The following is a 27,289-nucleotide window of genomic DNA, read 5'->3' on the forward strand; positions in this document are numbered from 1 at the left end:
CGACTGAGGCCATTGCTGGATTTCGGAAGTCCAGCAGTGAATCAATCTAATGTCGAAGAAGACATTGTTCTGTTGGAGTTCAGCACTGAATCCTCCAAGAAGGATGATTCCTTATTAAATTAGGTGGAGGGGAATTAGGTCCCGCCCACATTTAATGGCCCCTTGTTTTTTTTCTTGGGAACATGTTAAATCTGCTTCTTCTCCTTCTTCTTCTTGCGAAAAGCAGCTTGGCTGCCAGGTGGCTATCATTTTGTTGGGGCGCGACTATGCCAATGATGCTGTGCCCCTGTGTACCAGTACACTGATATATATTCTTTCCGCCGACCTCAGAAGGGTAACAGGCTGAATCAACCCCACCTGGTGTTAATTCAGCGGGTGACGGAACTCGAACTCAGGACCCGAAGACCCAAGCCAGCCGCCCTCACTACTAAGCCAACACCAGGCTTTTGAAATCTACTTGGGCCAAGCTTCCCCCGGCCAACCCCACAAGAACGTGGGAATAATTGTTGGCCGTTAAATTAGAACAACATGTTTACATCTAATCTGTTATTTATGACTCATATAATCAGAAAATCATGATAGTTGAGGATCCTGAGGGAGGGGTGGGGGTGTGCGTGTGCACGGATGTGAATGGTGTTTACAATCAGTCGGGAGGCCAATGATAAACGATGTGGCTGTTCATCGATTGTGACGTGTACATGTGCAGGCTGAAGAAGAGAGGCGCATGCGAGATTCACCGCCATGATCCGAACCACTGCAGCTTGCGCGGACATCATCGGTAGATGGATGCCTCGTACAGTGCTACTCTCTCAATTGATCACGTGAGGGAAATTGTTTTCTACGGTTAAACAACATCAACCATTCTGGTGCCAACCACAATGGCGGTGTCGGAAGAGGAAGATTTTAAAGTCGCGATTTGGATCATAAGTCGGTCGATAGATTTCAGAGAACGTTGTGAGGAATGTCAATCGGTTAAGAACCGTTGTGTGTCAAGATAACTGTGAACCCTGAGAAACTCGACTCGGACAAAAAGAGACAGACAACACGGGACAAGCACATCCGAGCTCAGGGCAGCACGGGTTCCTGACGGACGATGGATCGGATGAGAGATCGGGGCGGTCTCGGTCCAGTCCCGGCATGGCTGGAGATCCAGGGTTTATCAGTGGAGTCTCTTCGAGCTGTGGTTACGGGTCTGGGGATCGAGATCCTCGGAGCTCTCTGTGCCCGGGCCGAGCCTGCTCCGGTGAGGGTTCGACTCTGTTCTTTGTCCACACGAAAGTTCACCTACACCATGTACGTCGAGCTCTGTCGGTACATAGAGTCATGCCGTGCGGGGAGAGGATCAGAACGAGCCATCGTGCCCGGGCGGGGAAAGCACGGTGAGGAGACGGGACTCTCTGCGGGAATCCAGCGGATCAAGGTCGAAGTCCAGGTCCCAGTTGGTCGTCAAGAGGCTGTTAGGGACTCGGAGGATGGTGAGTCCTGAGACGTACAAGGAGTTCGTGAACGCTGATTTATATCCCTGGAAAGTCCATTCTGAGGTCTCTAAGGCCGGCTGGTAGGATGGCCTAGAGCCCTAGCCGAGAGGTATGCACACTCGCCTCTGAGCTGTTTAGCCTAGGTTCGAATCCCAACCCAGCTATAAACTGTCATCCTGGTGTTTTGCAGGCAGGGCGAGACATTAATGTCGGTGCCGTCTCTAAGGTGGACGTTAAATTGGGAATCCCGTCTGACAGCATTTGTGGTGGACCTTAAAGATCGCACAGTGGAGTCCTTTGCGAAGAGTGGGCGAGCGATGTCAGCACTCTGAACAAGTTCCAAATTCCTGCTTGAACCTACATGGGGCATTGCATCAGTGACACTAACACAGCCCTGCCCCAAGTAAATGATGCTCCTCACAGCCATATGCTGCCTCTGTCGATCCAATTATTTCCTTCGAAAATCGGAGCTATTCTCAGTCTCCAAGGCCTTTGTCCGTAGCTCAACGAAGTATTCCTCTCTCCTAAAGGCTGGCTTGGCAGTATTTACTTACAATTGAGTACTCCCCTCTCCCATCTTGGGAGCATCATATCTGTCTCTCCTGTATTCTGTAGAGTCTAAAGCTCTCAACATTATTGGACTCTCCCACGATAAGGCCGAAGCACAAGATTTGTTGCTTCCACATTGCGATCAGCTCTGTTTTTACCACCTCTTCTCCCACATACAGGTGGTGGACAAAAAAAAATGGAAACGCCGATGTAAAGTCACTTAATAGGGCGTTGGGCCACCACGTGCGGCCAGTACGCCATGGCATAGAGTCCACCAGCGTCTGGAATTCTGCAGTAGGGATGCGATCCCATTCTTGTTTGACGGAGGTGGAAAACACTATCTCAGGCGCAAATTCCAGAATATCCCATAAATGCTCGATTGGATTCAGATCTGGTGACTGAGAAGGCCACGACATTTACTGAAATATGAACAACATCAGTGTCGTGCTTATCAAATCATTGGGTGCCCACACATGCTCTGTGGATGGGGGCATTGGGGATTCTTCTCTTGCAGCCATGCCAGCCATAATTATAGGCAACCAGGCCTGTGCAGCATTTTTGTACATGACCAAAAGCATGCTGGGATGTTATTTGCTTCATGAACACATGGGCCACACCTGTGTGGAAGCCGTTGCTTGGTTGGTGTCCCTCATTTACCCCCCTCTTTCCATTGTATTTTTTGTCCATTATCTGTGTATATATACATATATATCTCCGTCTCTGTCTCTCTCTGTCTCTGTTTCTCTCTGTCTCTCTGTATCTCTCTGTCTCTGTCTTAGTCCTCTGATCCTCCCACGCAACTCCAGGATGCATGCGTTCTTCCAGTAAGCCCCTTCTGGTTATCCAGGTGGACTGCACACCTCAATTTTTTTTGTTCCTCACTTCTCCTATCTATGGAACCACCTTCTGTGGGCCATTCTCTCCCACTCTTCCCTCCAGGCCTTGAAGCAGGCAATGCACACTCCTCCACTGCCAATTTAACCTTGCTCTTCCATGAGTTTCACTCTTGTCGAGAGACAAAAAAACGATTGAGACTACAGTGGAGCTCATTTTGTGAACCGAGGTGACTGAGTTCACACAACTGCAGACTCGAGTGGGCCTAGACCAAGCTGTGGAGGAGATTCCAACTGGTGACGAGGGCTAGTCGGGCCAACACATAACTTGGTCCCAATGTCATGATCTCATGCCTTTGTGTGCCGATGTGTCCCAATCTTGTGCCTTTGTGTTTACTGAAACGCCCCATCAATGCAAGAACAGGTCATCTGGGGAGACTCTGCAATGCGCAATACATGTATCCTTCACACTTGGCAATGTTGTGAGAATGTTCTCTCCTCTTAATTAACAGTCCCACAAGTGATTTGTGAGCAGTGCCATTCTTTGGCTTTGAGTCAGCTATCTTGTTATTAATTGGAGTAGGCATCAGTGGTAGGTATGCTTCTTTAATTGCAGCACATGGCTATGGGTAGCATAATTTGCTGGGGGGGGGAGGGAGGAGCATGGCTGTGCCCCTCTCAGTTCGAGCAGGAATTTGGAATTTGTTCATGGCGCCGGCAATAGCTCGCCCCCTCTTCACAAAGGACACCATGGGATATTTAACATCCATCAGGTAATGCCAGCAGACCTGACGTCCAGTTTAACATCCATCCGACGGACGGCATATACATTGATGTCAAACAACAGGATGACAGTTTGCAGCTTTGTTGAGATTGGAACTTCGGTTAGACAGCTCAGAGGAAGGTGTGCATACCTCCACACTCTCCTGCCAGCCCTTGGAGGTAGGTGTTGCATTTAACGGTTTAAGTGGTTCACGATTAGGATTTGGTTAGTAGTTTTTCCTGTACTAATTTTTTAATAAAGGGTTTCTTTTTATATTACCAGCATCGTTCATTCATCTTGTTTCCCTGTTCACCGGTAAATTTGCCATCATTAGCTGACCGAGTGATAAGGATGTTGTTTGTCTCAGAGCTTCTGGTGCACCCAGTGGAGGGGGCCAACCACCCTGCCACATGACATCCTCATTTTCATAACACTGTGTGATAAAATATATTTTGAGGCTGTACTTAAGTTTCTTTCCAAAGAACCAAGTACTGAGAAATAATTTTTTTTTTTCTGAATGTCTTTCATAGGAGAACAGAAGAAACTTCTCAAGAAGATCCCATACATCTCGTGCTCTCACAGCATCACCTCAAGGGCTGCATTGAAGATGAACATGAAAAGGCATCCACCAATTTCCAATGATCAAAAGTTCAAATGCTCTGACTGTCCATATCGCACATGCTACAAAAGCAAGTTTGTAACACACACCCGGATCCATACCAGAGAGAAGCCGTACACCTGCAGTGTGTGTGGTAAGGGATTTGGTCACTCGTCAAACTGTCAGAAGCATATGAGAATCCACACGGGGGAGCGCCCGTACACCTGCGCCGTATGTGGGAAAGGATTCGCTCAGTCATCGTCGTGTCAGATTCACCTGCGTGTTCACACAGGAGAGCGCCCGTACACCTGCAGTGTTTGTGCAAAGACATTCTCCTATTCGTCAACCTTGAAGAACCACACACGTATCCACACGGGGGAGCGCCCATACACTTGCAAATTTTGTGCAAAAACTTTCTCGTACTCGTCGGCTTTGAAGAATCACACACGTATCCACACGGGAGAGCGCCCTTACACCTGCAAAGTTTGTGAAAAGACATTCTCGGATCGATCATCTTGCAACAGTCACACAGGTATCCACAGAGAATCAAAAAGCATGACCTGACATCTTCCGTCAAGCATGAATATTGAAAACTGGCGCCCGCAAATTGAAAAGTATTTCAAATGAAGTACCAGGATCCAATCGTTTTGGTGCAACCAATTCGGAAATAATTAAAGTGGTCAAGTACTAGGACCTGAAAAATAGGAGTGAAACCTGGAATCTGGAGCAAATCGTCAGACCGGTGATCGTTAGAGCAACTGGTGTGACGAAGAAGTAGCTTTCAGAGGAATTGGAAAAGATCCCAGGAAACATCCCAAGAAGATTTAGTGAACATCCTCAGCTTGACTGGGGTAACTGGGAACAAGTGCAGTTGGAATATATCGCACTTAAAAAAGAACCGGTATTCTTCACCATCAGGAAGTTCAACATCACCTTCTTTACCTTCCTTACTTTCCTCATCAGTGGCCTGACTAACCCTTGAACCTTTTACTTGCACTCAGTAAGACAATATCAAACGACCAGCCTCGGTGGTGTAATGGTTAGAGTGTCTGCTCTGAGTCTGGGAGGTTGCCGGTTCTAAAGTTGGTGGTTCTAAACCCTGCTGAGTCATGATAAAGACAAGCCGGTAGGTGACATGGGTGGTCGCTATATAATTGCATACTCGTCACACAGTTTTTGATGGATCGGGCTGAAATTTTTTGACAAAGAGGTTGATTATGGTGCACATAAAAGCCTGGAAGCCGATTTTTGATTTTCGAATTTTATTGGGGGATGGATTTTTCAAAAATTTCAAAGTCCCGTTGCTCGGCATAGTCCATAGCAACGATGCTCAAAAGCATACAACTAGATCCTGGTATGAACCTACCAGTCAAGTTTCATCAAAATCGGTTGACTCATCTGGCCTCCAGAGCTGTCCATTACATTAATACATACAGACAGATGGAAAACCTGAGAATAACGGTAGTCTAGCGACCACCCAACTAAAAATGGTATGTGCTGCTTCCTTGCTTGATGCTCCATTTAGAAGGGATAGAGCATGGACAAACAACCATAGGTTGGCAATAATAGCACATGCTTTGCGAGGCCGAATGGCCTCCTCCTGTGTCGAAATAGATGAATGACCATTGAATAAGTACTGCAGAAAAAGGCCCTTGCGTTACAGTTACTGCGACTGCTTCGATTCCTTCTTCAGGTTTGTAGGCTCGCTTAGAGGTATGCACACTCTCCTTCTCGCTGTCTCACCTGAGTTTGAATGTAGAGCCAGCTATAAGCTGTCACCATGGTGTTTCACATGCAGGACAACGGATCGACCTGTGTGTCGTCTGTCGGAGGAACGTTAAACTGGACCGGAGGACCCATTTGTCAGCAATGGTGGTCAGTGGACGTTAATTGTCCCTGTCTTTTGCAAAGACTATGCAAATCATCACCAGGAACCTTGAGCAAATTATAAATACCTGCTCTGAATGTCTGCTGGAAAAGTAACGGCAAGCCACTCACCATAATCTTGCCAAGAGACTGCTCGGTAACACTAATGCTCTATACGGACTATGGTACATTGACAATGATGCTGATGATTCCTTATTGCGTGAAAATTTATATTTCGGCTCGAGTCACTTTTATTTTTTCTTTTGAAATAAATTTTATACTTCATATCAACAATATATTTGCCACTGTCACAGCTTTGTCAGTTCGTTTTGTGACCAGCATTTTAGTTTGCATGAACGTGCGATCAAAAGCAGGTACTTTCCCCAACAATTCCTCTTCACCCTCAAAGGTGTTCCTCACATCGCTCTGTGCTGCATTTGTTCTAGGACCTCGGGATGACCGTAAAAGCCCTGCTGTGAGTCCCCGGGAAGGCAGAAAGTTTCCTGAGTTCGGTGCACCATCCATCTTCTTTGATTTCCCCTCTCCTCCCTTGTCTATCTTTCTCACGTTGCTTGTAATCCCAATTTTTGGTTTTCAGAAGCTGGGATGGAATCCTCCCAGGACTCAAAGTATCCACCTCAATTGCACGTTTCAAGGACCAAGTTGTGAAGTTTTGTTCTCATACCTTTGTTCCGTGGGTTATTTTTTTAGGATTGTCACACACTATACCAATAGCTTTAAGACGATGGCAAGATTGAGTCAATCAGGCAAGTGTGGGTCTGCAAGGTGGCAACAATCACCTTGTCTCGAGATGGAATTTTGCGGAATGCAAGGCCAATGTAAACCACAAACCATAATCTACCCTGCTGTGGACAATTTAGTTATTCGCAAATTGCAGTTTTCAAGTGTGGCCTTGTTTAGTAGGAGGTAATCTATTTTTCTGTAGCATCTTCTCTGACTTCCCTTCTGCTCTGCCTCTAGGCCTCTTTGTTGTGTTAGGCAGTTAGGTGGTGATAAATAATTTCTATTCTGATTCCTGTTTACAGTTTGGTGCTGGTAGACATGATTTATTGGCCTATATTTGTGAGGCAGTTGGGTTTCTTCAGATTTTGGGATGAGGAAGGTGTTACCTCCTGTAAGCCACTCACCCATTGCCTTTTAGAACTCTCCCACGTTTAAGTTAAGTCCATGGGTCTATCACATTGTAATGGCAGATAGGTCAGTGGTCTCTTTTGTCTTCTCCCACTTCCTTTCTGATCTTGCACCCTCTGCTCTTTCCATGATTTAATCCCTCCAGGTTTCTGCAGGGCATAAGTACATTCCATCAATCCCGTTCTGATGAAACTACCTAAATCCAGGATCACTGATCACCTCCACTCATTTAGTCCTCTTTTTTTTTTCCTGCCTGTGGAACCAACCACCACATCCTCTTCAACCTCACTCTTCCCTCCAGGTCTTCAAGACGGCTGTTCACCACCATCTCAGATCATCCCCAATCCAAAACTATATCCCCTAACCTCATTAACTCCCCGTCACTCTCCCCTTGTCTCACTGTTCCATTTGTTCTGTTGCGTCCTCATCCGTTCGGTGTTTAACTCTTCCATGACTTGACTTTGTGTACAAAAAAAAAAATCCCTTAAACTATTTTCCCAGCATTCTTAATGACTGGGGTGTTTATTTATGCTTGGGGTTTGTTATGATAAAAACTAGTCCACAACGCCAATATAAACCATGATCCATACATTTACTGGGACAAGCTGTCATGTCATTCCTCCCATCAACCACCTCACTCCTCCCTCTCCCTCCTCCCATCTCACTCCTTCCTCGTCACTCCTTCCACCTCACCCCTCCCATCTCCCATTTCACCCCTCCCATCTCACTCCTCCCACCTCCCTCCTCACACCTCACCCTCCTCACTCCTCCCACCTCCCTCCTCACACCTCACCCCCCTCGTACCCCGCAGTGCGCACATAATACATAGATTCGATGCCAACTGCTTGAGAGGGAATCGGTTTTGACATTAAACAACCTCAACCAGTTGCTTCCCAACCACGTGGGTCGCTTCTGGAACCGGATGTTTCAATTGTAACTTCCGGATAACACACAAAGATTCTTGACAATATAAAATGAATGCTTTGTTCAAGGTGAGATGTGTGGAAAGATTACATGAGCTTTGAGAAACTGCTCAACGAAAGAAAGAAATTGACTGAACACGTTCTTTCTTTCTTTATTTATTTATTTACTTACTTACTTACTTATTTTGAACCTCTGGGCGCGAGTTATTGACGGACAATGGACACGAGGAGTGGTCGAGGCAGCCCATGCTCCAGCTCATGCTCCAGCTCCAGCTCCAGCTCCAGCTCCAGCCCATGCCAATGCTCCAGCCCCAGCCCATGCCCTGGTCCCGTCCCGACGTGGCTGAAGATCCAGGGTCTATCGGAGGAGTCTCTCCGAGCCGCGGTTACGGGTCTCGGGATCGAGATCCTCGGAGCTCTCTGTGCCCGAGCCGAGCCCCCGACCGTGAGGGTTCGACTGTGTTCTTTGGCGGCACGAAAGTTCACCTACACCATGTACGTGGAGCTCTGTCGGTACATGGAGTCGTGCCGTGCGGGGCGAGGATCGGAACGGACCTCCCTGTTCACAGGTGGAAAGGGAGCCGAGGGGATGCAGGGACCTGCTGGAGTCCTGCGGATCGTCGGAGTGGACGAGGACTCTGCTGGACCTGGAGAGGAAGACAGAGACCCCAAGGATGGTGAGCCATGTGAATTGCAAGCAGTTCATGATAAACCTGATTTATATTCACGTCTGTGTGGTCGAGTCGTGTGGCACGTTATTATGATGGAGATATGTTCGAAACTTGTCAATCTTTTTATTACGTACTCGCAAAATACAACTCGTCGCTTCCCTAACTGTGGTGTGAAGGGGAGCGGGTGGAGAAAGAGAGAGGGGGAAGGGGAGGCAGAGAGGACGGAGGGAGGGGAGAGGAGGAAGAGGAGGAAGAGGAAGTGAGGAGTGGGTGAAGAAGGGAAGAAGAGCGAAGAAGGGGGTGGAGAGCAACGCCTCACAATACGTTGCTATACACTGTGGGAGGGGTGAGAGAGAGAGAGAGAGAGGCGAGAGAGAGAGAGAGAGGCGAGAGAGAGAGAGAGAGGCGAGAGAGAGAGAGAGAGAGAGAGAGAGAGAGAGACAGAGAGAGAGAGAGACAGAGAGAGAGAGAGACAGAGAGAGAGAGAGAGAGAGAGACAGAGAGAGAGAGAGAGAGAGAGAGAGAGAGAGAGAGAGACAGAGAGAGAGAGACAGAGAGAGAGAGAGACAGAGAGAGAGAGAGACAGAGAGAGAGAGAGACAGAGAGAGAGAGAGACAGAGAGAGAGAGAGACAGAGAGAGAGAGACAGAGAGAGAGAGAGAGAGAGAGAGAGACAGAGAGAGAGAGACAGAGAGAGAGAGAGAGAGAGAGAGAGAGAGAGACAGAGAGAGACAGAGAGAGAGAGAGAAAGAGAGAGAGAGAGAAAGAGAGAGAGAGACAGAGAGAGAGAGACAAAGAGACAAACACAGAGAGAGAGAGACAGAGAGAGAGAGACAGAGAGAGAGAGAGACAGAGAGAGAGAGACAGAGAGAGAGAGACAGAGAGAGAGAGACAGAGAGAGAGAGACAGAGAGAGACAGACAGAGAGAGAGACAGAGAGAGAGAGAGAGACAGAGAGAGAGAGAGACAGAGAGAGAGACAGAGAGAGAGACAGAGAGAGAGAGAGAGAGACAGAGAGAGACAGAGACAGAGAGAGACAGAGACAGAGAGAGAGAGAGAGACAGAGAGAGAGACAGAGACAGACAGAGAGAGAGACACAGAGAGAGAGAGAGAGAGACAGAGACAGAGACAGAGACAGAGAGAGAGAGAGACAGAGACAGAGAGAGAGAGACAGAGAGAGAGAGACAGAGACAGAGACAGAGAGAGAGACACAGAGAGAGAGAGAGAGAGAGAGAGAGAGAGACAGAGAGAGAGAGAGAGAGAGAGAGAGAGAGAGGTGTTGGAGGTGGTGGTCGTATGGCAGCTTAGCTGCTGGGGTAGCTATCATTTCGCGCGCTGATGCAGTGCCCCTCTACCAGTACACACACTGGAACTGATACTCATTTCGCCGACCTCAGAAGGATGACAGGGTGAGTCAACCCCCTGGTGCAATAATTCAGCGGCCGACGGGGCTTGAACTCAGGACCCTCGGATCCCAAGCCACCACCCTAACCACTGAGCCAACACCAGGCTCGTCGGAGGTGAGTGCTGCATTTTATTAAGAGGAGGGAGTGAGAAGGGGACAGACAGACAGGGTGGTGTCGGGGGTGGGGGGAAGGGGAGGAGGAAAAAACAAAAGAGATAGTTAAGGGGTGGAGGTTGCATTAGCAAAGAGAGTGATATGTTATGCTTAACGACCGAACGCAAATAAAAACAAAATTACCCCCGTGTGGGGGTGACGGTCATCTCTATAATACCACAAGTTCTCAATGTTCAGTTATGACCGAAGACTACTGCGCAGCTCGAACTGCGCAGTTTGGTTAAAGATGACTCGGCATTTTGGCGCACACACGCACAAAATTATATTTTGAAAATAAATGCCGACGTTTACATTTCGGGTTTTGAAACTTTTGCACCTTCGGCGGAAAATGTATAAATATACAAGGTCAGCTGCTATGCAATGACACCATTCACTAACTTTTACCATGCCCAGTCGAGAATATATAGCCTCCTGAAGGTAGGGCAGTTTTTGCAAACTTTGAAGTCACGTGACGCGAAAACGAAAGCGAAATTCGAAAATCCGTCCTGACCAAATTTCGATGTTGTCCCATACATTCATATGCCCCAATCAAATTCAAGATCGCTTGAGAAATGTAGGAGGAGATAGATTTTGAAAATCGTCATTTTCGCATTTTTTGCCAACTTTGAAGTCACGTGACACGAAAACGAAAGCGAATATCGAAAATCCGGCCTGACCAAATTTAGATATTGTCCCATAGATTCATATGCTACAATAAAATTCAAGATCGCTTGAGAAATGGCGGAGGAGATAGGATTTTAAAATCGTCATTTTCACAACTTCAAAGGCCTCGTGACCTTGACCTTGACCTTCGGTGACCTTGAAGGTCAAACCATCGTGTACGTCTCATCGACCTCTATCAGGATCACTTATGACCAGATCTCCCGCTTCAACTTCATTGTGAACGGACGGACGGACGGATCGAAGGACATCGACATCCATATTATTAGGTCATGATCGAAGAGATGACCTAACGAGGACACTCAAAAGAGCCCATACCTCCTCTCTGTAATGCCTGATCCACGAGAACATATCTGGCCCAATACATTTTTTAAATATCGTGCTATATATCGTTGTTGAGCTCTATCTCTCAATGGTGAAGAAACACTTTAAAAATTCTCGCAGTCAGATCCGCATCCGGATCTTCACCAAAATTGAATCAATTTGTCGAGGTCACACCCCTAACCTGTCCACAAAGTTTCATCCAAATCCATGAACAACTTTTTGAGATATCGTGTACACAAACAAACAGACAAGCCGGTAGGCGACATGACTGCTCGCTCTCGATGGAAAGCTGGCCGACGCGACGAGCCGATATTCATGTACATGCTATCAATCAATTTAGCACAATAAATATGATTATCACAGCCCTCTTAATTTGCGCCCACAAACCCACCTTGTGAAATTTCAGGCGTGTTTCCAAAGAGACTCTAACAAATGGCAGCCCTGGTAATTCCATTTATCTATTCGCTAAAGATTTTATTTTTTTTTATATGATCCTGTAAGACATTCTCCTTGGGCACAAAAAAAACAGGTCCCTCGGAGGTCCAGTTTCGGAGGTATTGATTTTTTTTTTTTTGTACAGTCCACAATAAGTGCACAATGTACGATAAAGTATTTTAGCTGTTGCTAAGCAACGGAGGTGTGCATAGCAACCATTAATTTTTGTGTACATGCAAGCTTTCAACATTGTACACATTTCACCCAAGTTTCATCAAAATCAGACTCTTTCTCTTAGAGATATTCACAATTAACCGTTTCTGAAATGTTTGACGTGTACTCGCCCAAAACCTATCTCCTCCTACAAATATTTTTTTTCTTCGGGCTGCAAATTGGCATGAAGGGAGCGAGATAGATTGCGCACAGAACTCTCAGCTTCGATTTTTCGATTTTTTTTTTCGATTTTTTTGACCACTTTAAAGGGCCGTTGCTTGGGCCCGGGGTCCCATATTCGAAAGCACACGATTCCCAGAAATATTGGTCCTACCTACCAAATTTCATTGGAATCGGTTGAGTGGTTTCGCCCCTCGGCTTGACCAAAGTTTCGCGGACAGACAGACAGATGGAAATGTCCAGAATAAGGGTGCTCTAGCGAGCAGCCAACAGACAGACACAAAGGCGGTGAAAACATAACCTCCTTCACCTGCGGTGGCGGAGGTAAAAAAAAAAACTCATGTCAAAACAGAAGTCAACACAATAGAGTTTATAATGTAATCCGCTGGCACATCTGCAAAAACTTTGATATCCCATTTCTAGAAAATTTGTGGGAACATTAACCAAAAGCATGGACTGAAAACTTGGAAGTACCGCTCACGTATGACTTAATGATCCCATCGAGCATGAACATCGAAAACAAAGCATTGCGACTCGATATCATACTTAGGTACAAAAAGGAGAGAAGAAGGCATTGCTAAGTGAGGGGTTGATACCAGTGATTTTGGACTAAACAATGCAGAAATAAAGAAAATGACCAAATCCAAAGACCTCAACAATGAAATGAAAAGATCCGGGAAGTTGAATCAAGCCGAAGTTGTACCAATGACAGTTGGAGCAACAGGAATGATGACAAAGAACCGCACAGAGATATTAAAAAACATCCCTCCGAATATTATTACAAACGAACTACAGTTGGAAGCTGTTTGGGGCTCAGTGACGATCCTAAAGAGAGCCCTCGGCACTAAACTTTGAGAACAGAAAACTTCACAGCTTGGTCCATGAATCGTGATCCCGAACTGAAATGAAGCTGCCTACTTTGAGCACACCCTGGGAGGACTCCATTCTACATTCTGAAACTCGCATATGAAGATACCAATAAACCACACACACACACACACACACACACACACACACACACACACACACACACACACACACACACACACACACACACACACACACGTGAATACTTTGAGACTTTGGAGGTCTACATTTCACCTCCTGAGACCCACCCACATGTGGAGCTAGCAGACAACAGCAACTTACACGTTCACATACCCAAACACACTCATATGGAGGTGGATACTTTGAGACCTGGGAGGCCTCCGTTCCTGGGAGGGCCTGGGACCTCAGGGTGACAGGGCCCAAGCCGCTCGCTGAGGGTGACGGGGCCCGAGCCGCTCGCTGAGGGTGACGGGGCCCGAGCCGCTCGCTCAGGGTGACGGGGCCCGAGCCGCTCGCTCAGGGTGACGGGGCCCGAGCCGCTCGCTCAGGGTGACGGGGCCCGAGCCGCTCGCTCAGGGTGACGGGGCCCGAGCCGCTCGCTCAGGGTGACGGGGCCCGAGCCGCTCGCTCAGGGTGACGGGGCCCGAGCCGCTCGCTCAGGGTGACGGGGCCCGAGCCGCTCGCTCAGGGTGACGGGGCCCGAGCCGCTCGCTCAGGGTGACGGGGCCCGAGCCGCTCGCTCAGGGTGACGGGGCCCGAGCCGCTCGCTCAGGGTGACGGGGCCCGAGCCGCTCGCTCAGGGTGACGGGGCCCGAGCTGGGAGGGCTTTCTGAAACCATCCATCTATCCATTGGGACTGTTGAAGAAATTCTTAAGTCTTCCTGTACATTTAAATAATTTATTCAACATACAAACATATACACATGCGCATAGGAGTGATCGGAATACTGACTTGTTCCAGATCTCTGAAATACATGGAGAATTTTAATTTCTTAAATGGTGTTCAGTGAGACACAGCTCTCTATCATTTTAAATGCTGGTGCCACAGTTTGTCAGGTCGATGTATTTCCAGGTGGAAAGCATTTCCAGCTTCTGCGCAGCAGTCAGCTTAATTTTTAAGGATTGTAGCATATATTTCAAGACCAGATGTGTAGAATCTCTCCCGGCACAGGAATGACGTCAATACTGAAATCCTTTGGGTATAAAGATGGATCACATACAATTTATGGTATGTAAAGGGAAAGGTTTAACCCACTTCTTCAGCAGATGAGGGAATATACAGCAAGCAGGGTTGTTTTCTCTTTTTTTTTTTTTTTTTGGTATACCCTGTCGAGGCTCATATGAGAGCCAACACACAATGCACATCAAGGGGGGGATGAGAAAAGAGGGGCGTGAGTGGGAAGGACAAAACAGTGTGGAACGACATTAGGAGATCTGTAGAAGGGAGAGGGATGGGGTGGGGGATATGGGGTACACAAGATGGACATTACAGGGACTTTCAGGAAGGAAAATAGGGAATTTGAGGGAGGTGGGTTTGGGGTGGATTAACGGGGGTAGAAAAGATCGAGGATTTGGATGGGGGATGACAAGTGGTGGTGAACAGCTGTTTTGAAGGTCTGGAAGGAAGAATGGGATTGAACAGACTGAGGGAGTTTGTTCTGAAGGTAGGAAATAAGAGGAATGAAAGAGTGAAGGTGAGCAGTGATTTTGATAGTTTTACGAGAAGGGGGTTGTTGGCAGATCTTGAGCACGCGATATGTCAAAGGATATGGCTCTGATTGTCAAAAGCACGTGATATGTCAAGGGATATGGCTCTGATTTCATGTCTGGCATTGAGGACCTCCATCCATTGTTGGGAGAGCAGAAGCAGCATATCCAGGGTAGAGTGACCTGGTCTGAAACCAAAATGATGATTGGAAATCAAACCATTGGAGAAGAGGAAGGATTTCATGTCTGAAGCGATGATGGATGCCATAACCTTGCTGATGGGAGAAGGCTGATTGGTCTGTCGTTGCAGGGATCTGTTTTCGCACCTTTATGGTGCAGGGCAGTCATGTCTGCCGATTTCCAAGTCGATGTCAGATGACCTTGAACAAATGAGAGGGTGAATATGACAGAGAGAGGGTGAGCAAGAGCAGAGTAGCAGGTTTTTAGGACGCGTGGGCTGATGCCGTCTGGACCGGTTGCAGAATCTGAGTCGACGTTTGACAGCAAGCTCTCCACCTTGTCAGTCAAAGGACACAGAGTCCAGGGACAGTTGGGTGCGACTGGAAAAGGTGGGTACAGAAAGTGATGGGTTTCGGACACAAGATTTCGATGCAAACTCTGAGTTTAGGCATTCGGCCTTTTCACGTGCGGTATCAGCAGTGCGTATGAAAAATTTGTCTAAAACGCTGGCACACGTCGAATACGTTATGGGTAAGTTTTGTATACGTTAAGAGCACGCTGAAGCACACTGGCATACGTCGGAGTATGCCGAGTACGTCGACAAATTTTAACATGCTCAAAATTTTTCGACGTATGCCAGCGTATGACTCACACGTTCCACATACGCTGGCCAAAAGTTGTAGGCACGTTACGTGATCGTTGACACACGTCGACACACGTTACTTGTAAGTTACTCGTAAGTCGAAACGCGTCGAGGTAATGTTTAGCGTACCCGAAACTTATTTCTAACCTATGAGTAACGTGCTTTGAACCTATGTGTAACGTATCTCCAACGTACATTGACATATGTACACGTATTTGATTGACGTCTTCCGGACGACCACAGAACCTACTGAACGTGTTTCTAACTTGCAGCTACCGTATAATGGCGTATTGGCAGCGTTTAGGGAAATGGGTATATAAAAATGAGCTTCATAGGAGGAACCCATCAGTGTTCCAGACTCCAAGTTTTTTTTTGTTTGTTTTTTTCTTCGGCATGACTGTGATGTTGACACTTCGATTTCTAGTGCGGTTATGATATAAATCGTTGAGCAGCAGCCTATGAATAGCCTACGCCACGTGATCGTCGACGATACGCTGCCGCTTGCTATGCATACGTTAGACTATCGTTGGGCATACGTTGTGACCGCCGACAACACGCTCAGCATTCGTTGGTATAAGTTATCTATAAGTTATCGAAACGTTCTGTGTACGTTACTAATAAGTTATGCATTTGTCCAACTCGTTATGAATATGCCAAAAACTTAAAAAAACCATCAATAGTTCAGCGTAGAAAAACATTTTTTTAAAAAGCCGAAGAAAACTTCGAAGAATGCTGCAAAGAAGTCTCCTGGACGCGGACGCAAGGAGGATCCATCATCACCCACACCCTCCCCATCACACTCACCTACTACTACTGACATGGACCTACGATTACTACTACTACTACTACTACTACTAACACTACTACTACTAATAATAATAATAATAAAACGCTCACCTACTACTACTACTGATACAACTGACATGGACATGTACTCACCATGGAGTCTGAAACACTGACGGGTTCCTCCTATGAAGCCCATTTTTATATACCAATTCCCCTAAACGCTGCCAATACGCCATTATACGGTAGATGTAAGTTAGAAACACGTTCAGTAAGTTATGTGGTCGTCCAGTAGATGTCAATCAAATACGTCTACCTACGTCAATGTGCGTTGGAGGTACGTGACACATACTCATAGCTTAGATATAAGTTTCAGGTACGCTAAGCATTACCTCGACGTGCTTCGACTTATGAGTAACTTACAAGTAACGTGTGTCGACGATCGCATAACGTGCCTACAACTTATGGCCAGCGTATACGGAACGTGTGAGTCATACGCTGGCATACGTCGAAAAATTTTGAGCATGTTAAAATTTGTCAATGTGCTCGGCGTACTACGACGTATGCCAGCGTACTTCAGCATGCTCTTAACGTATACAAAACTTACCCATAACGTATTCGACGTGTGCCAGCGTATTCGGCAAATTTTTCATACGTCGACATACGCTGGCTAAAACATCAGGGTGTGACAGGGCCTTGACACTTCGATGTCTAGTGCGGTTATTATTTGAATGGTCGAGCCGCAGCCTTTTAATAGGCTACTCCACATGATCGTCGGCGATACGCTGCCGCGCGCTATGCATACGTTAGACTATCATTGGGCATACGTTGTGAACGCCGACAACACGCTAAGCATTCGTTGGTATAAGGTATCCATAAGTTATCGAAATGTTCTGTGTACGTTACTAATACGTTATGCATACGTCCAACTCGTTATTAATACGCCAAGAACTTAAAAAACTTAAAAAAAAAAAAACACCAATAGTTCAGTGTACGCCAGCGTTTTACATACATTTTGATACGTTGCCATACGCTGGCTAAAACGTCAAGGTGTGACAGCCCCTTAAGGGAGGGGATGGAGGGGGAACATACACCAGAAACAGATTTGATTAGGCACCACCAGGATTTGGAGGAGGGAGAGAGGTTTGAGGGTTCAGACTTGAGATGAGAAAGATGTTGTTTTCTGGCTCTCCTGAGGGTAGATACACACTTGTTCCGAGCTTTATGGAAGGAACTGAGATTGCCCTTAGTTTGGTTTGCTTTCTCCGAGGCAAAGGCAAGTTGTTTCAGGACAACTGCCTTGCCACGAGCTTCAGTGAACCAAGGGCGGGAGGAAGGGAAGGACAATTGAAGACGAGAGGGGATAAATCTGTGCATGAGGGAGAGCAAGTTTCTTTGAAAGAATTCCCAGGATGAGTTGATGCTGGAGAAAGTAGTGATAGGAGACCAGTCTAAAAGTTTGATGGATGCTTGGAGACCCTGCCAGTCGGCTTGAGTAAAATGCCAGACTCGACGGCGGTGAGGTGGTTCTCTGATAACAGCCAGAGAGATGTCCACTTTAACAAGGACGTGGTCAGAAGAACTGATTGGAGCAAAGGAAGAGCAGCAGATATTTTCAGGGAAATTTGTCAAAATCAGATCCAGAAGAGATGGAGTACCATTGGTTGAGATCCGGGTCGGGAAGTTGACCGATTGAGTCAGTCCAATTGAGTCGCAGAAAGCTTTTGCTGAGGTGCCATGACAGTTGAGAGAGGTACCCACGCCTCACCAACTGGCATGATAACAGTTGAAGTCACCACATATGAGGAAGAGAGAGAGAGAGTTCGGATGAGAAGATAGAAGTTGGTCTATGTTTTCTGATAGTGACATGTAAATGGAGTCATCACTGTTTGGTGGATGGTACAACACACATAAACATGAGGTGGGAGTGCAGGGGAAGCCGTAGCCAGAGGTATTCCTGGGGTGTGTGGGAGTGAGAGCAGTGCATGGAGAGTCATGAATAGAGTCTTTGATGAAGAGAGCATCTCCTCCACCAGGACGAGGCTCACGTCTGTCATTCCGGAGGAGGGAGTAACCAGGGAGAGATACTTGGGAGTCAGAATCGTCTTGAGGGAGGAAAGTTTCTGTTCGGCAGATTATGTTTGATTTGTCAGTCGCAACCTGTATGGAAAGATCTGTAAAGTTTGAGCGAAGGCCCCGGATATTTGATGTCCACCCTGTTAATGAAGAGGAAGGGGAGGAGGCTTTGGGTGCAGTGGATGGGAGGGGAGGGGGAGGGTCGGACAAGGGAGTAGGGTGCGAGGCAAGGAGAGTTGTTGAAAGAGTGTGGGGGATTCTAGAATAGCTTGGGGACGGGGCTGGATGAGGAGGAGAAACGGCTCTGTGGTGCTGGGGGAGAGGAGGGGCAAGATAGAGAGGGGCAAGGCAGTTGAGGATTTTAGGAGGTAGAGTGATGACATGGAGGTGAGAGGACAGGGGAAGGATGCAGCTTTGTGGATGTGAGGGGGGGCAACTTTGAGAAGGGTGAGTGAGGGGGGGTGAATGGTGGGAGAAGGGTGAGTGTGGAAAGTTGAGGGAGAAAGGTGGGTGGGGGGGGGTAGTTTTTGAGAAAGATGTGAGGGAGGCTTGGAGGGAGAAGAGTGTGATGGTTGCTTTGAGAGGGAGGGGTGAGAGGGGTGAATTGGCACTGAAGTTGGAAAAAAAGAATGGTTGATGGAAAGTGAACATTCATAGCAAACTGGGGTTTTTTTAACTTTTAGGTCAGAGATGCGATTTAACACATTTCTTGATGGATGCAATAAAGGTGAATTCAGAGAATGGAGAGAAGAAACACTGTAACAATTGGATTTTTTTAGGCAAGGTATGAAGGAGGTCGAATTGAGAGCAGTCTGTTTAAATAGTGGAAGAGTAGTGAATTATGATACAGTAATGAGTACCACACATGTGAAAGAGGAAGATGAAGCATTATCAGAGATCGTTATTATTATTATTATTATTATTAGTATTATTATTATTATTCGAGAGAGAGTTTTCATCAGATTAGGTAATGGAAAGGTTGTAGAAAAAAAAAATAGTGAGGTGAATGGTGAATCTGAAAATGTAAACGCATGGGGGTGTAAAGAGATCACGTGGTTACGGGAGACGCCCGTGGCTATGGGAGGTGCACAGATCGCGTGGTTCTGCATTATCGGTTAACTTATCGGTTATGGGAGGTGTATAGTCAAAAGTGAATTTATTAATTTTAAATATGGATTGCATAACATTTGAAAAAAGGGAAGGTTGAAGTGAAATCGTGGAAGTGTATGGTGAATTTGGAACGGTAAATGCAGAGTGAAGCTGATGGATCGATGAAAAGTACCAGGAAGAGGGGAGAGAGACACGTAGTTGCAGGAGGTGTACAGATAGAAAGGATACAAGGAAGATTATTATTTTTTGATGGATTTTTGAAGATTCTGTAAGATTCGGGAATGGAAGGTTGGAGGAATAAATCGTGAAGGTAATGGCGAGAGAGGGTCAGCTCAGGTAGAAAAAAATTGGTGTGCCGGCAGAAGGAGGGAGAAGAAGGAGGAGGAGGAGAAGGATCGGGACTCGTGGGTATGCAAGGAGAAAGGTAGTTTTTTATTTTTAGTTTTTAGTTTTCATTTAAATTTAAGACAAGAAATAGAGTGTTTAGTTGGGAGGGATGGGGGACGTTGGGAAAATGGGGAAAATAGGAATTGAAGGTAATAGAGAGATCAAAAATGATTGTACACCTTGAGGGGAAGGATTTTGGGGAATTTTCACTCTTGCAATTCCTTGGAATTTTATTAGTGTGCATGCAAAGTTTCAGGCTGCTATGTTTTATAGTTTTGGAGTGATGGGGGAGACACACACACACATTAACTTTTATTGGGTTCAGATACAAAGTTTTGAACAATCCCAGTGTTGCCAACTAAAATTTTGTCAAGGCACAGCAAACGGACTAAAAAGAGCCCAATTTTTTTTTATTGTTAAAAACTGCCTGATGGCACTTTTTTAAGCGGTGCAAACCGCTTAAACATTTGTTATATCCTTCCTTCCATCCCTCCGTCAAAATGAAGAATAAGAAGAACCTTTAGAACACACCTTGTTTCATTCGTTTCCATTTTGTTGTTCAGTTGTTTATTTTTTTTAGCAGCGTCTCGCGTAGCGAACGCTGCTCAGAGAGAGCTCGGCGTTCTTCTTCTTCTTCTTCTTCTTCTTCTTCTTCTTCAACCTTAATCTCGAGGACTCGGCTCTTGTATAGATGAGATCCGGATCTCCTTAAATACTGAGCACATGTACACATCCTCACATAGACGGTGCCTTTTGAGAGCGTCTATCATGAAGTTTTAAATATATTCGGACATTTGCTTTAAAGTTTTGAAAAGTTCACGTTATTATTTAAAGATTATTCCATTTATCGCATTGTAATTTCGTAAATACATTATTTATTTCGTAAATACACGATATATCGTAAATACGTAAAGACATTATGACGCGTTTCGCTATTGGCTTAATCATGGCACGTGACGAATTATCAGAAGTTGTTGTTGTTGTTGTTGTTGTTTAAAAAAAATTAATTTTTTTATTTTTTTAGCCGACAAAATCTTTAGGACGCTGCTCGTGGACACATTTGTCCTTGTTATTGTTTAGTTTGCATGAGGAGAGCTCGGTCACCCTGCCTGTTTGGGAAGTATCCCTCAGTCCCACACTGAGCTACTTTTTAAGTGGTGTATCCGCTTCACTCCATTGCTTCTTTCGGACACAGGTGCAATTTTTATTTTTAAAACACATAATTTTGGGGTTTTGCAAAAATAGAACAAGGTAATCGTACATTAAGGTATGGATATGCTCTTCAACAATGATCGTTTATTTTAACCTGTTCCCCCCCCCACCCCCACTCTCGTTCTTGAATATATTTAAAACTTCAATACAATTAAATATGGCCTACTATCATGTTTGATTTTTGAAATTACTTAATCGATGATCGAATAAATAAGATTAATTGGATGTCTTGTCTGTCTGTCTGTTTACGTTTTTGGAAGGACCGCTGGACTGACAACCAACAAATTTGGCACACAACCCAAGTCCAATCTGGGGATTGTCTTTGAAGGGTATTTTGATCCAACACTGGAACCTATAAAGTCCTCAAAGAACCAGAAGACCTTTTTTTTTTTTTTACAAGCTTTAAAGATTAGAATACATGCTTGAGAGAAGACTTTTTACATGCTTGGAGGTAAGACCCCTTAAGATTCTGAAGACCCAAAATACCCTTAAGACCATTGAATTCCCTGAACACAATTAAGACTCTTTAAAACCCCGAATACTCCAAAGACCCTTTGGATCACAAAGACGGTTAAGATCTCTGAGACTCTTGAAGACCTCTTAGACCTTGAAGATCCTTTAAGACCCTTAAGACCTCACCCAGACAATTATTCCCGCTCATGCAAACCATTCAGCCAGAGGGCATGTGATGTGATTGGCGGGTAAATAAAAACATATGGAGTGTGACGAGCACTCCCCTGATCTCCATTGAACATAGTCCTACACCAAAGCGTCACCCCCAACTTGGAGGCATCAACAGACATGAATATAGTTATTGATTGAAGTGCTTTAAACTTGGGCCACATGATGATGTCGTCACAACATCATGATAGCAAAATCCAGAAGGGCCTCTGACAGTTCAACAATGCGGTCATGAGCTGTCACCAAGCAGATGAAAAGCGAAGCTACTGACAGGTTTACAAAAGATAATTTCTCAAGGACATAGTAATGATTTCATTTATTTCTGAAGGACATAGTGATGTTTTGATTCATTTCTCAAGGACGTAGTGATTTAAAAAAAAAATATTTCTCAAGGATGTCGTGATGCTTTGAATCATTTCTCAAGGACATACCATATATTCCTGTGTGAGATATATATACCATATATTTTTTATTGGTGGAAAAATGTTAAAAGTCGGGGGTGCGGTTATTCCACAGGTGTAGAAAAAAAAATCAATCTTAAAAAGAATCATTTTTTCAATGCTGAATTTCAGTTATATGCAGAGGTTCTCGCAATTTTTTTTATTTCATTTGTTTCTTCAATGAGTACTAAAAGAAGTGGCTTGGTACTCATGAAAAAAAAACAAAAAACGTCACATTTGAGCATGCTCGTCTGCTTTCCCAAGCGCCTCTCAGCTTAGTATGCATCTTACTCCTCGATAAGCGCTTTCTCAGAACATCTGCTCCAAATGAGACACTCACAAGCCGCTCTTTTTTTTTTTTGTTCCGGATGCTCCTGAACCTCCTCATCTTCCTCTTTGCTCGTGTGTTCTCTTTAGATCTACTTTTTTATCTTGTAAATTATAATTTTATGCAGTTAAATTTTCAAATCACGGTGCCGTATATCAATTTATCAGAATTATCACGGAAGAATCTTACCTGCACCAGCTGAGAAAACCTTCCACCAAAAGCCTCTGTTGTGCTAGTATGCTTTTGAACTGTCGGAGCATCTTTGAAGTATGCATTTTGTGTTTTTAGCATGCATGAGTACCTGAGTACCAGTTATGTGAACTCCTGGTTATATTCCAATTGTCATACGTAAACCAGTAGATCTATATTCTACATATCAGGGAACTTTTTGAGGTTTCATAATTTTGTAAAAGTATTTATGTAAATGCAATCTCGGTTGCACATTTTTGCTCTTTGAGTCATGCACAATAACCCCGACATGCAGGGCCTGTTCAAAGCAAGAGCAAGACCACCGATCTTCAAGTATCATCCGTTCTCCCTCTCAAGATGTCAAGGCGTTCATTCACTGCAGCTTTCAAACTCTCCATCTGCCGGTCTGCAGAAGAGTTTGGGAACCGGGAAGCTGGGAGGCGATTCGGCGTGGATGAGTCCATTGTCCGGCGTTGGAGAACAAGCAAGACAATGATAGAGAAGATGCCAAGGAAGAAGAAGGCACTGAGGGGAAGGCCGGCAAAGTGGCCTCAACTGGAGGAGCATCTCATTGCTTGGGTCCGGGAGAAGAGAGCAGAGGGTCATGCCATCTCCACACTTGCTCTCAGGCTGAAGGCAAGAAGCTTCGCGAAGGAGGATGACATTGGGGATTTCACAGCCAGCCCATCGTGGGCCTATAGGTTCATTGCACGCCATGATGTGTCTGTTCGACGCCACACACACATCTCCCAACATCTACCCGATGACATGGCTGATAAGATTACGCGCTTCCAGTCCTACATCATCAAGCTTCGGCGGGAGCACGAATATCCCCTCAGTAGGATCGGGAACGCCAACCAGACCCCCCTTACCTTCAACATACTGAGACAGACCACCATCGCAGTGAAGGGGGAGCGCACTGTAACGATCAACACAGCCGGTCACGAGAATTATGGATTCACTGTCATGCTCACCTGTACCGCAGATGGGGGCAAACTTCCCCCATATGTCGTGTTCAAAAGGAAGACACTGCCCAAAGATAAGTTTCCAGCCGGTGTCATCGTTCGTGTGCAGCAGAAGGGGTGGATGGATGAGGGACTGGTCCAGGACTGGGTGCACATGGTCTGGAGTAGTAGGCGGGACGGCAGTCTCTCCCGACAACGGAGCATGCTAGTCCTGGATGCATTCAGATGTTCCAAGACCGACAACATCAAAGCATTGCTCCATCGGACCAACACCGATCTCGTCATCATCCCAGGTGGGATGACATCGCTACTGCAGCCCCTTGATGTATCCATCAACAAGCCATTTAAGGACGGGCTACGTCGCTGCTGGTCAGACTGGATAATAAGTGGAGAGAAGACCTACACCAGGAGTGGGAGGATTAGAAAGGTCGACCTTCCGACGATCTGCGGCTGGATCGTCAAGGTGTGGGAGGAGATGCCATCGGACATCATCAAGCGAGCATTCCTGAAATGCTGCATCTCCAACAGCATGGACGGCACAGAGGATGACATCATCTGGGAGGAGGATGCTGCAAGTGACAGTGACAACGACATGGACAGCGATGGGGACTTGCTGTACCCTGATTCGGATGAGGAGTTACGTGCCATCTTCGACAAGGAAAGCGGCGACGATGATTTCCTTGGGTTGAGCTGAAAAGCTTCATCAAACCTAAACGGCCCTTTTCAGGACCACAGATCCACAAGAAAGAATATTCGTTTTCTTATATTTCTTCTTTTCCCTTTTCTTACTAGTTCTAGTAACAAAAAAAATTCCTCTTTATAACATTTTAAAAATTAAGAAATAAAAAAAACTTCTTTAAATCCTTTCCTCTCCATTCAACTTCTTGTTTTCTTCTTCATCAGTTATTCCTCCTTTTTGAACAAGAAATTTCCTGTCTTCTGCGAAGAATGAAAATGAGATTAAGACTGTTGGTCGAAGTTAAGCAGATGTGGGAGTAAGCATGTGGATACCTTGGTCACTTCATCCTGGGACACCAAGTTGCATGAGTTGTATAATACAACTCGTGTAAGCAATTGCGGGTTGGAGCTTCAAATGTCTGCACGACACGATGGGAGTTCAATGCATGCATAAAGTGCAGCACGGCGATGAAGCTCTCGTGATTAAATCACAGCCATTACAGCAATCCACCATCAATTAATTGGACTGTGATTTTACCCCCAAAAAAGTTTGACAGAAATAAAAAAAAACAGACTTGAATGTTCCGATAATTTTGTGCTTCGTTTGGATTTCAAACTTTTCATTTTGTGCTCTTGTTGAAGAAAACTCACTCACAGGTTCTTTGAACAATTTATTTTCACAGCGTTGAAACGCTCAGACGTGCGTATGGAGGGAGGTACTCCAAGAATGGTGGAATCCTCTCTGAGTTACAGTCCAGCCCAGAGCGTAATTTATCCAAAAGAAAGCAGAAGTGTGTGGTCACCTTGCATGCAGATGAGGAAAGTTAGAAAAAAAAATTTTAAGATTGGGAAACCAAGAGGCATACACAATGTGGGGACTGTTGGTCAAGCCTTTTGGTGAAAACAACAGATGTCATCATCTGGAGTAAACCAAGTGATGAGCACAAACATGCTTTGCAACATCAAACCTCAAACCAATCAACTTTATTAATCTGACAAACACTGCCCTTGGCATGGGTATTTGCAGGAAACCAAGGTCCTTTTCCAAGAACTTGTTAACCACAGGGGTTCTTTATTGACAACTTTCATAAGATCAGTGAAGCCAAAGCTAACCGCATCGGCACAGGTTAGTATTTATTCAATTCTTCATTCCGCATTTATTATTATTATTTAATGCATTACTGTTTACACAATTAAAGGAATTGGATTTTATACTTCTACAGCTATGTAACAAAGAAAATGAATAAAATATATCAAAAAAATGGATGGAACAAAGAAAATGGGTATTCCTAATGGGATCCTCTTAATTATAGCACACCAGCTGAGGTACCCGGCGTTTCCCGGGATAAATTTCCCATTATTTCCCCAGTTTAAATAAAATAAAGTTTAAGACAAAAGGCTGAATTTGATTAATTGTTTTTTTTTTTCTGTAGAGATTGTCTTTCTTGCAATGTTGCTGTTGCATGTCATTCAGGGTCAACTTTAAGGTGTGATTGTCTTTCTTGTGAGCTTTCCTGCTTCCGGGCTTTTTTTTTTCTTTCTGGCTGCTGATGTAGATCTGCCCAAATTTGGTGGCATTGTAAAGTAGATCTTTGGTGGCATGGTAAAGTTGTTGGTATTTTCGAAAACTGCAAAAAAATCATTGCCCCATTAACTTCCTGGAACAACCATGATGCACATAATGGGACCTGATGTGGCAGAAAATGACAGAACCAATTTTGGGGGAAAATGCACCAAAATGTGGAATTGCGCCAAATCGAACACTTGTTCATGTTGCAGGTACAGTCAAATGCAGTGTTGTTGCAGATCTCATGCGCTATGCACTCCTTTCTTGGTCACTCGAGCTCAAATTGTTTTCTTGGTAGCTCTAAGTCAAATGGTTTGCGCTTGCATAAACGACAGACAAACAGAAAGGCCAAAATATATATGTTAGATTATGTGGGTTTAATCAATATTGAGGTTGTACATTAGTTACAGTATTTATTTATTTTTTAAACCTCGAAGGTTTCCTGGAAGACAATTAAAACCATGAATGTCTGTATGTATGTACACCTGCATTGAACCGTGAACGTGTTTCGAAATGTTGGAGGTGAAAGGTGGTTCGAGGTGAAACGAGGTTCGACCAACCGTGGCTTGCTTTGTGTGGATAATTTTGAGGTCTGAGGTGCAAAGGGGCACCTCATAAGAAATTCAAGATGTCGTCCAATAGGGGGAAACATGGAAAGAGCAATAATGGCAATAAAAAGCTGTCTGAACTACAAGGGATAAAGGAAAGTGACAATAAACCTGCCACTGGAAAGGAGAATGTTAGTGCTGATGCTGAGAGACATGACAAAAACTGTAAAGGAAGGAACTTGGTCAACTGTAAATGTGGAAGCTGCAATTTGGTAGTGCTTGATGATGATTCAGCCAATGAGTGCGAGGTATGCAAATACTTGTTTCACTGCACATGCCAGAATGTATCAATGAGACTTTATGAAACTATTAATGAATTTGATGACTCGGACTGGATCCATACCCTAGTATTATAGAACCTGGAATTCTACCGCTGGTGACATGATAAAAATGATGACAACATTACAAGTGAACCAAGCCCGACTACAACATGAAATGAAAGGCTTGAAGGATGAGATGAGAGAATGCAGAGAGAAAGTTAACGAGAACCAGATCCACATAGAGAAAAAAAACTGGATGAATTCAGGAAAGTCAATCAGTGTGGAGACGGAAACAGAGGCAAAGATGGAAAAACTGACAACAGAAAATTATAACTGATGAACTCGAAAAAAGAGAGAAAAGGAGAAACTATCTCATATTTTTGGGGTTCCCAGAGTCTGAGAGCCAAATTCCAGAATACTGGAAG

At 45.1% G+C, this 27,289-nt stretch overlaps 3 protein-coding genes across 3 annotated transcripts in view; all 3 read left to right on the forward strand.

The window, feature by feature from the left end:
• The first annotated feature begins 673 nt into the window (after positions 1-673).
• Positions 674-6,381, forward strand: LOC147033555 (uncharacterized). Its single transcript, XM_085855894.1, has 2 exons — positions 674-1,475; positions 4,154-6,381. Exons 1-2 carry the CDS (start codon positions 1,094-1,096, stop codon positions 4,783-4,785), a joined length of 1,014 nt encoding a protein of 337 aa, XP_085712020.1. The 5' UTR covers positions 674-1,093; the 3' UTR covers positions 4,786-6,381.
• Positions 6,382-8,379: 1,998 nt separating this feature from the next.
• The window catches only part of LOC147033556 (52 kDa repressor of the inhibitor of the protein kinase-like), a 57,144-nt gene continuing 38,234 nt past the window's right edge, over positions 8,380-27,289 (forward strand). The window contains exon 1 of the mRNA XM_085855051.1: positions 8,380-8,839. Coding sequence (XP_085711177.1) covers positions 8,380-8,839 — 460 coding nt within the window. The remainder of the gene's footprint in view (positions 8,840-27,289) is intronic.
• On the forward strand, positions 10,090-25,801 carry POGK (pogo transposable element derived with KRAB domain). Its single transcript, XM_085855729.1, has 2 exons — positions 10,090-10,351; positions 23,082-25,801. Exon 2 carries the CDS (start codon positions 23,144-23,146, stop codon positions 24,443-24,445), a length of 1,302 nt encoding a protein of 433 aa, XP_085711855.1. The 5' UTR covers positions 10,090-10,351; positions 23,082-23,143; the 3' UTR covers positions 24,446-25,801.

Source organism: Eptatretus burgeri, chromosome 2, assembly GCF_056783735.1.
Source record: "Eptatretus burgeri isolate ZD-2024b chromosome 2, Ebu_testis_v1, whole genome shotgun sequence".
NCBI classification, from domain to species: Eukaryota; Metazoa; Chordata; class Myxini; order Myxiniformes; family Myxinidae; genus Eptatretus; species Eptatretus burgeri.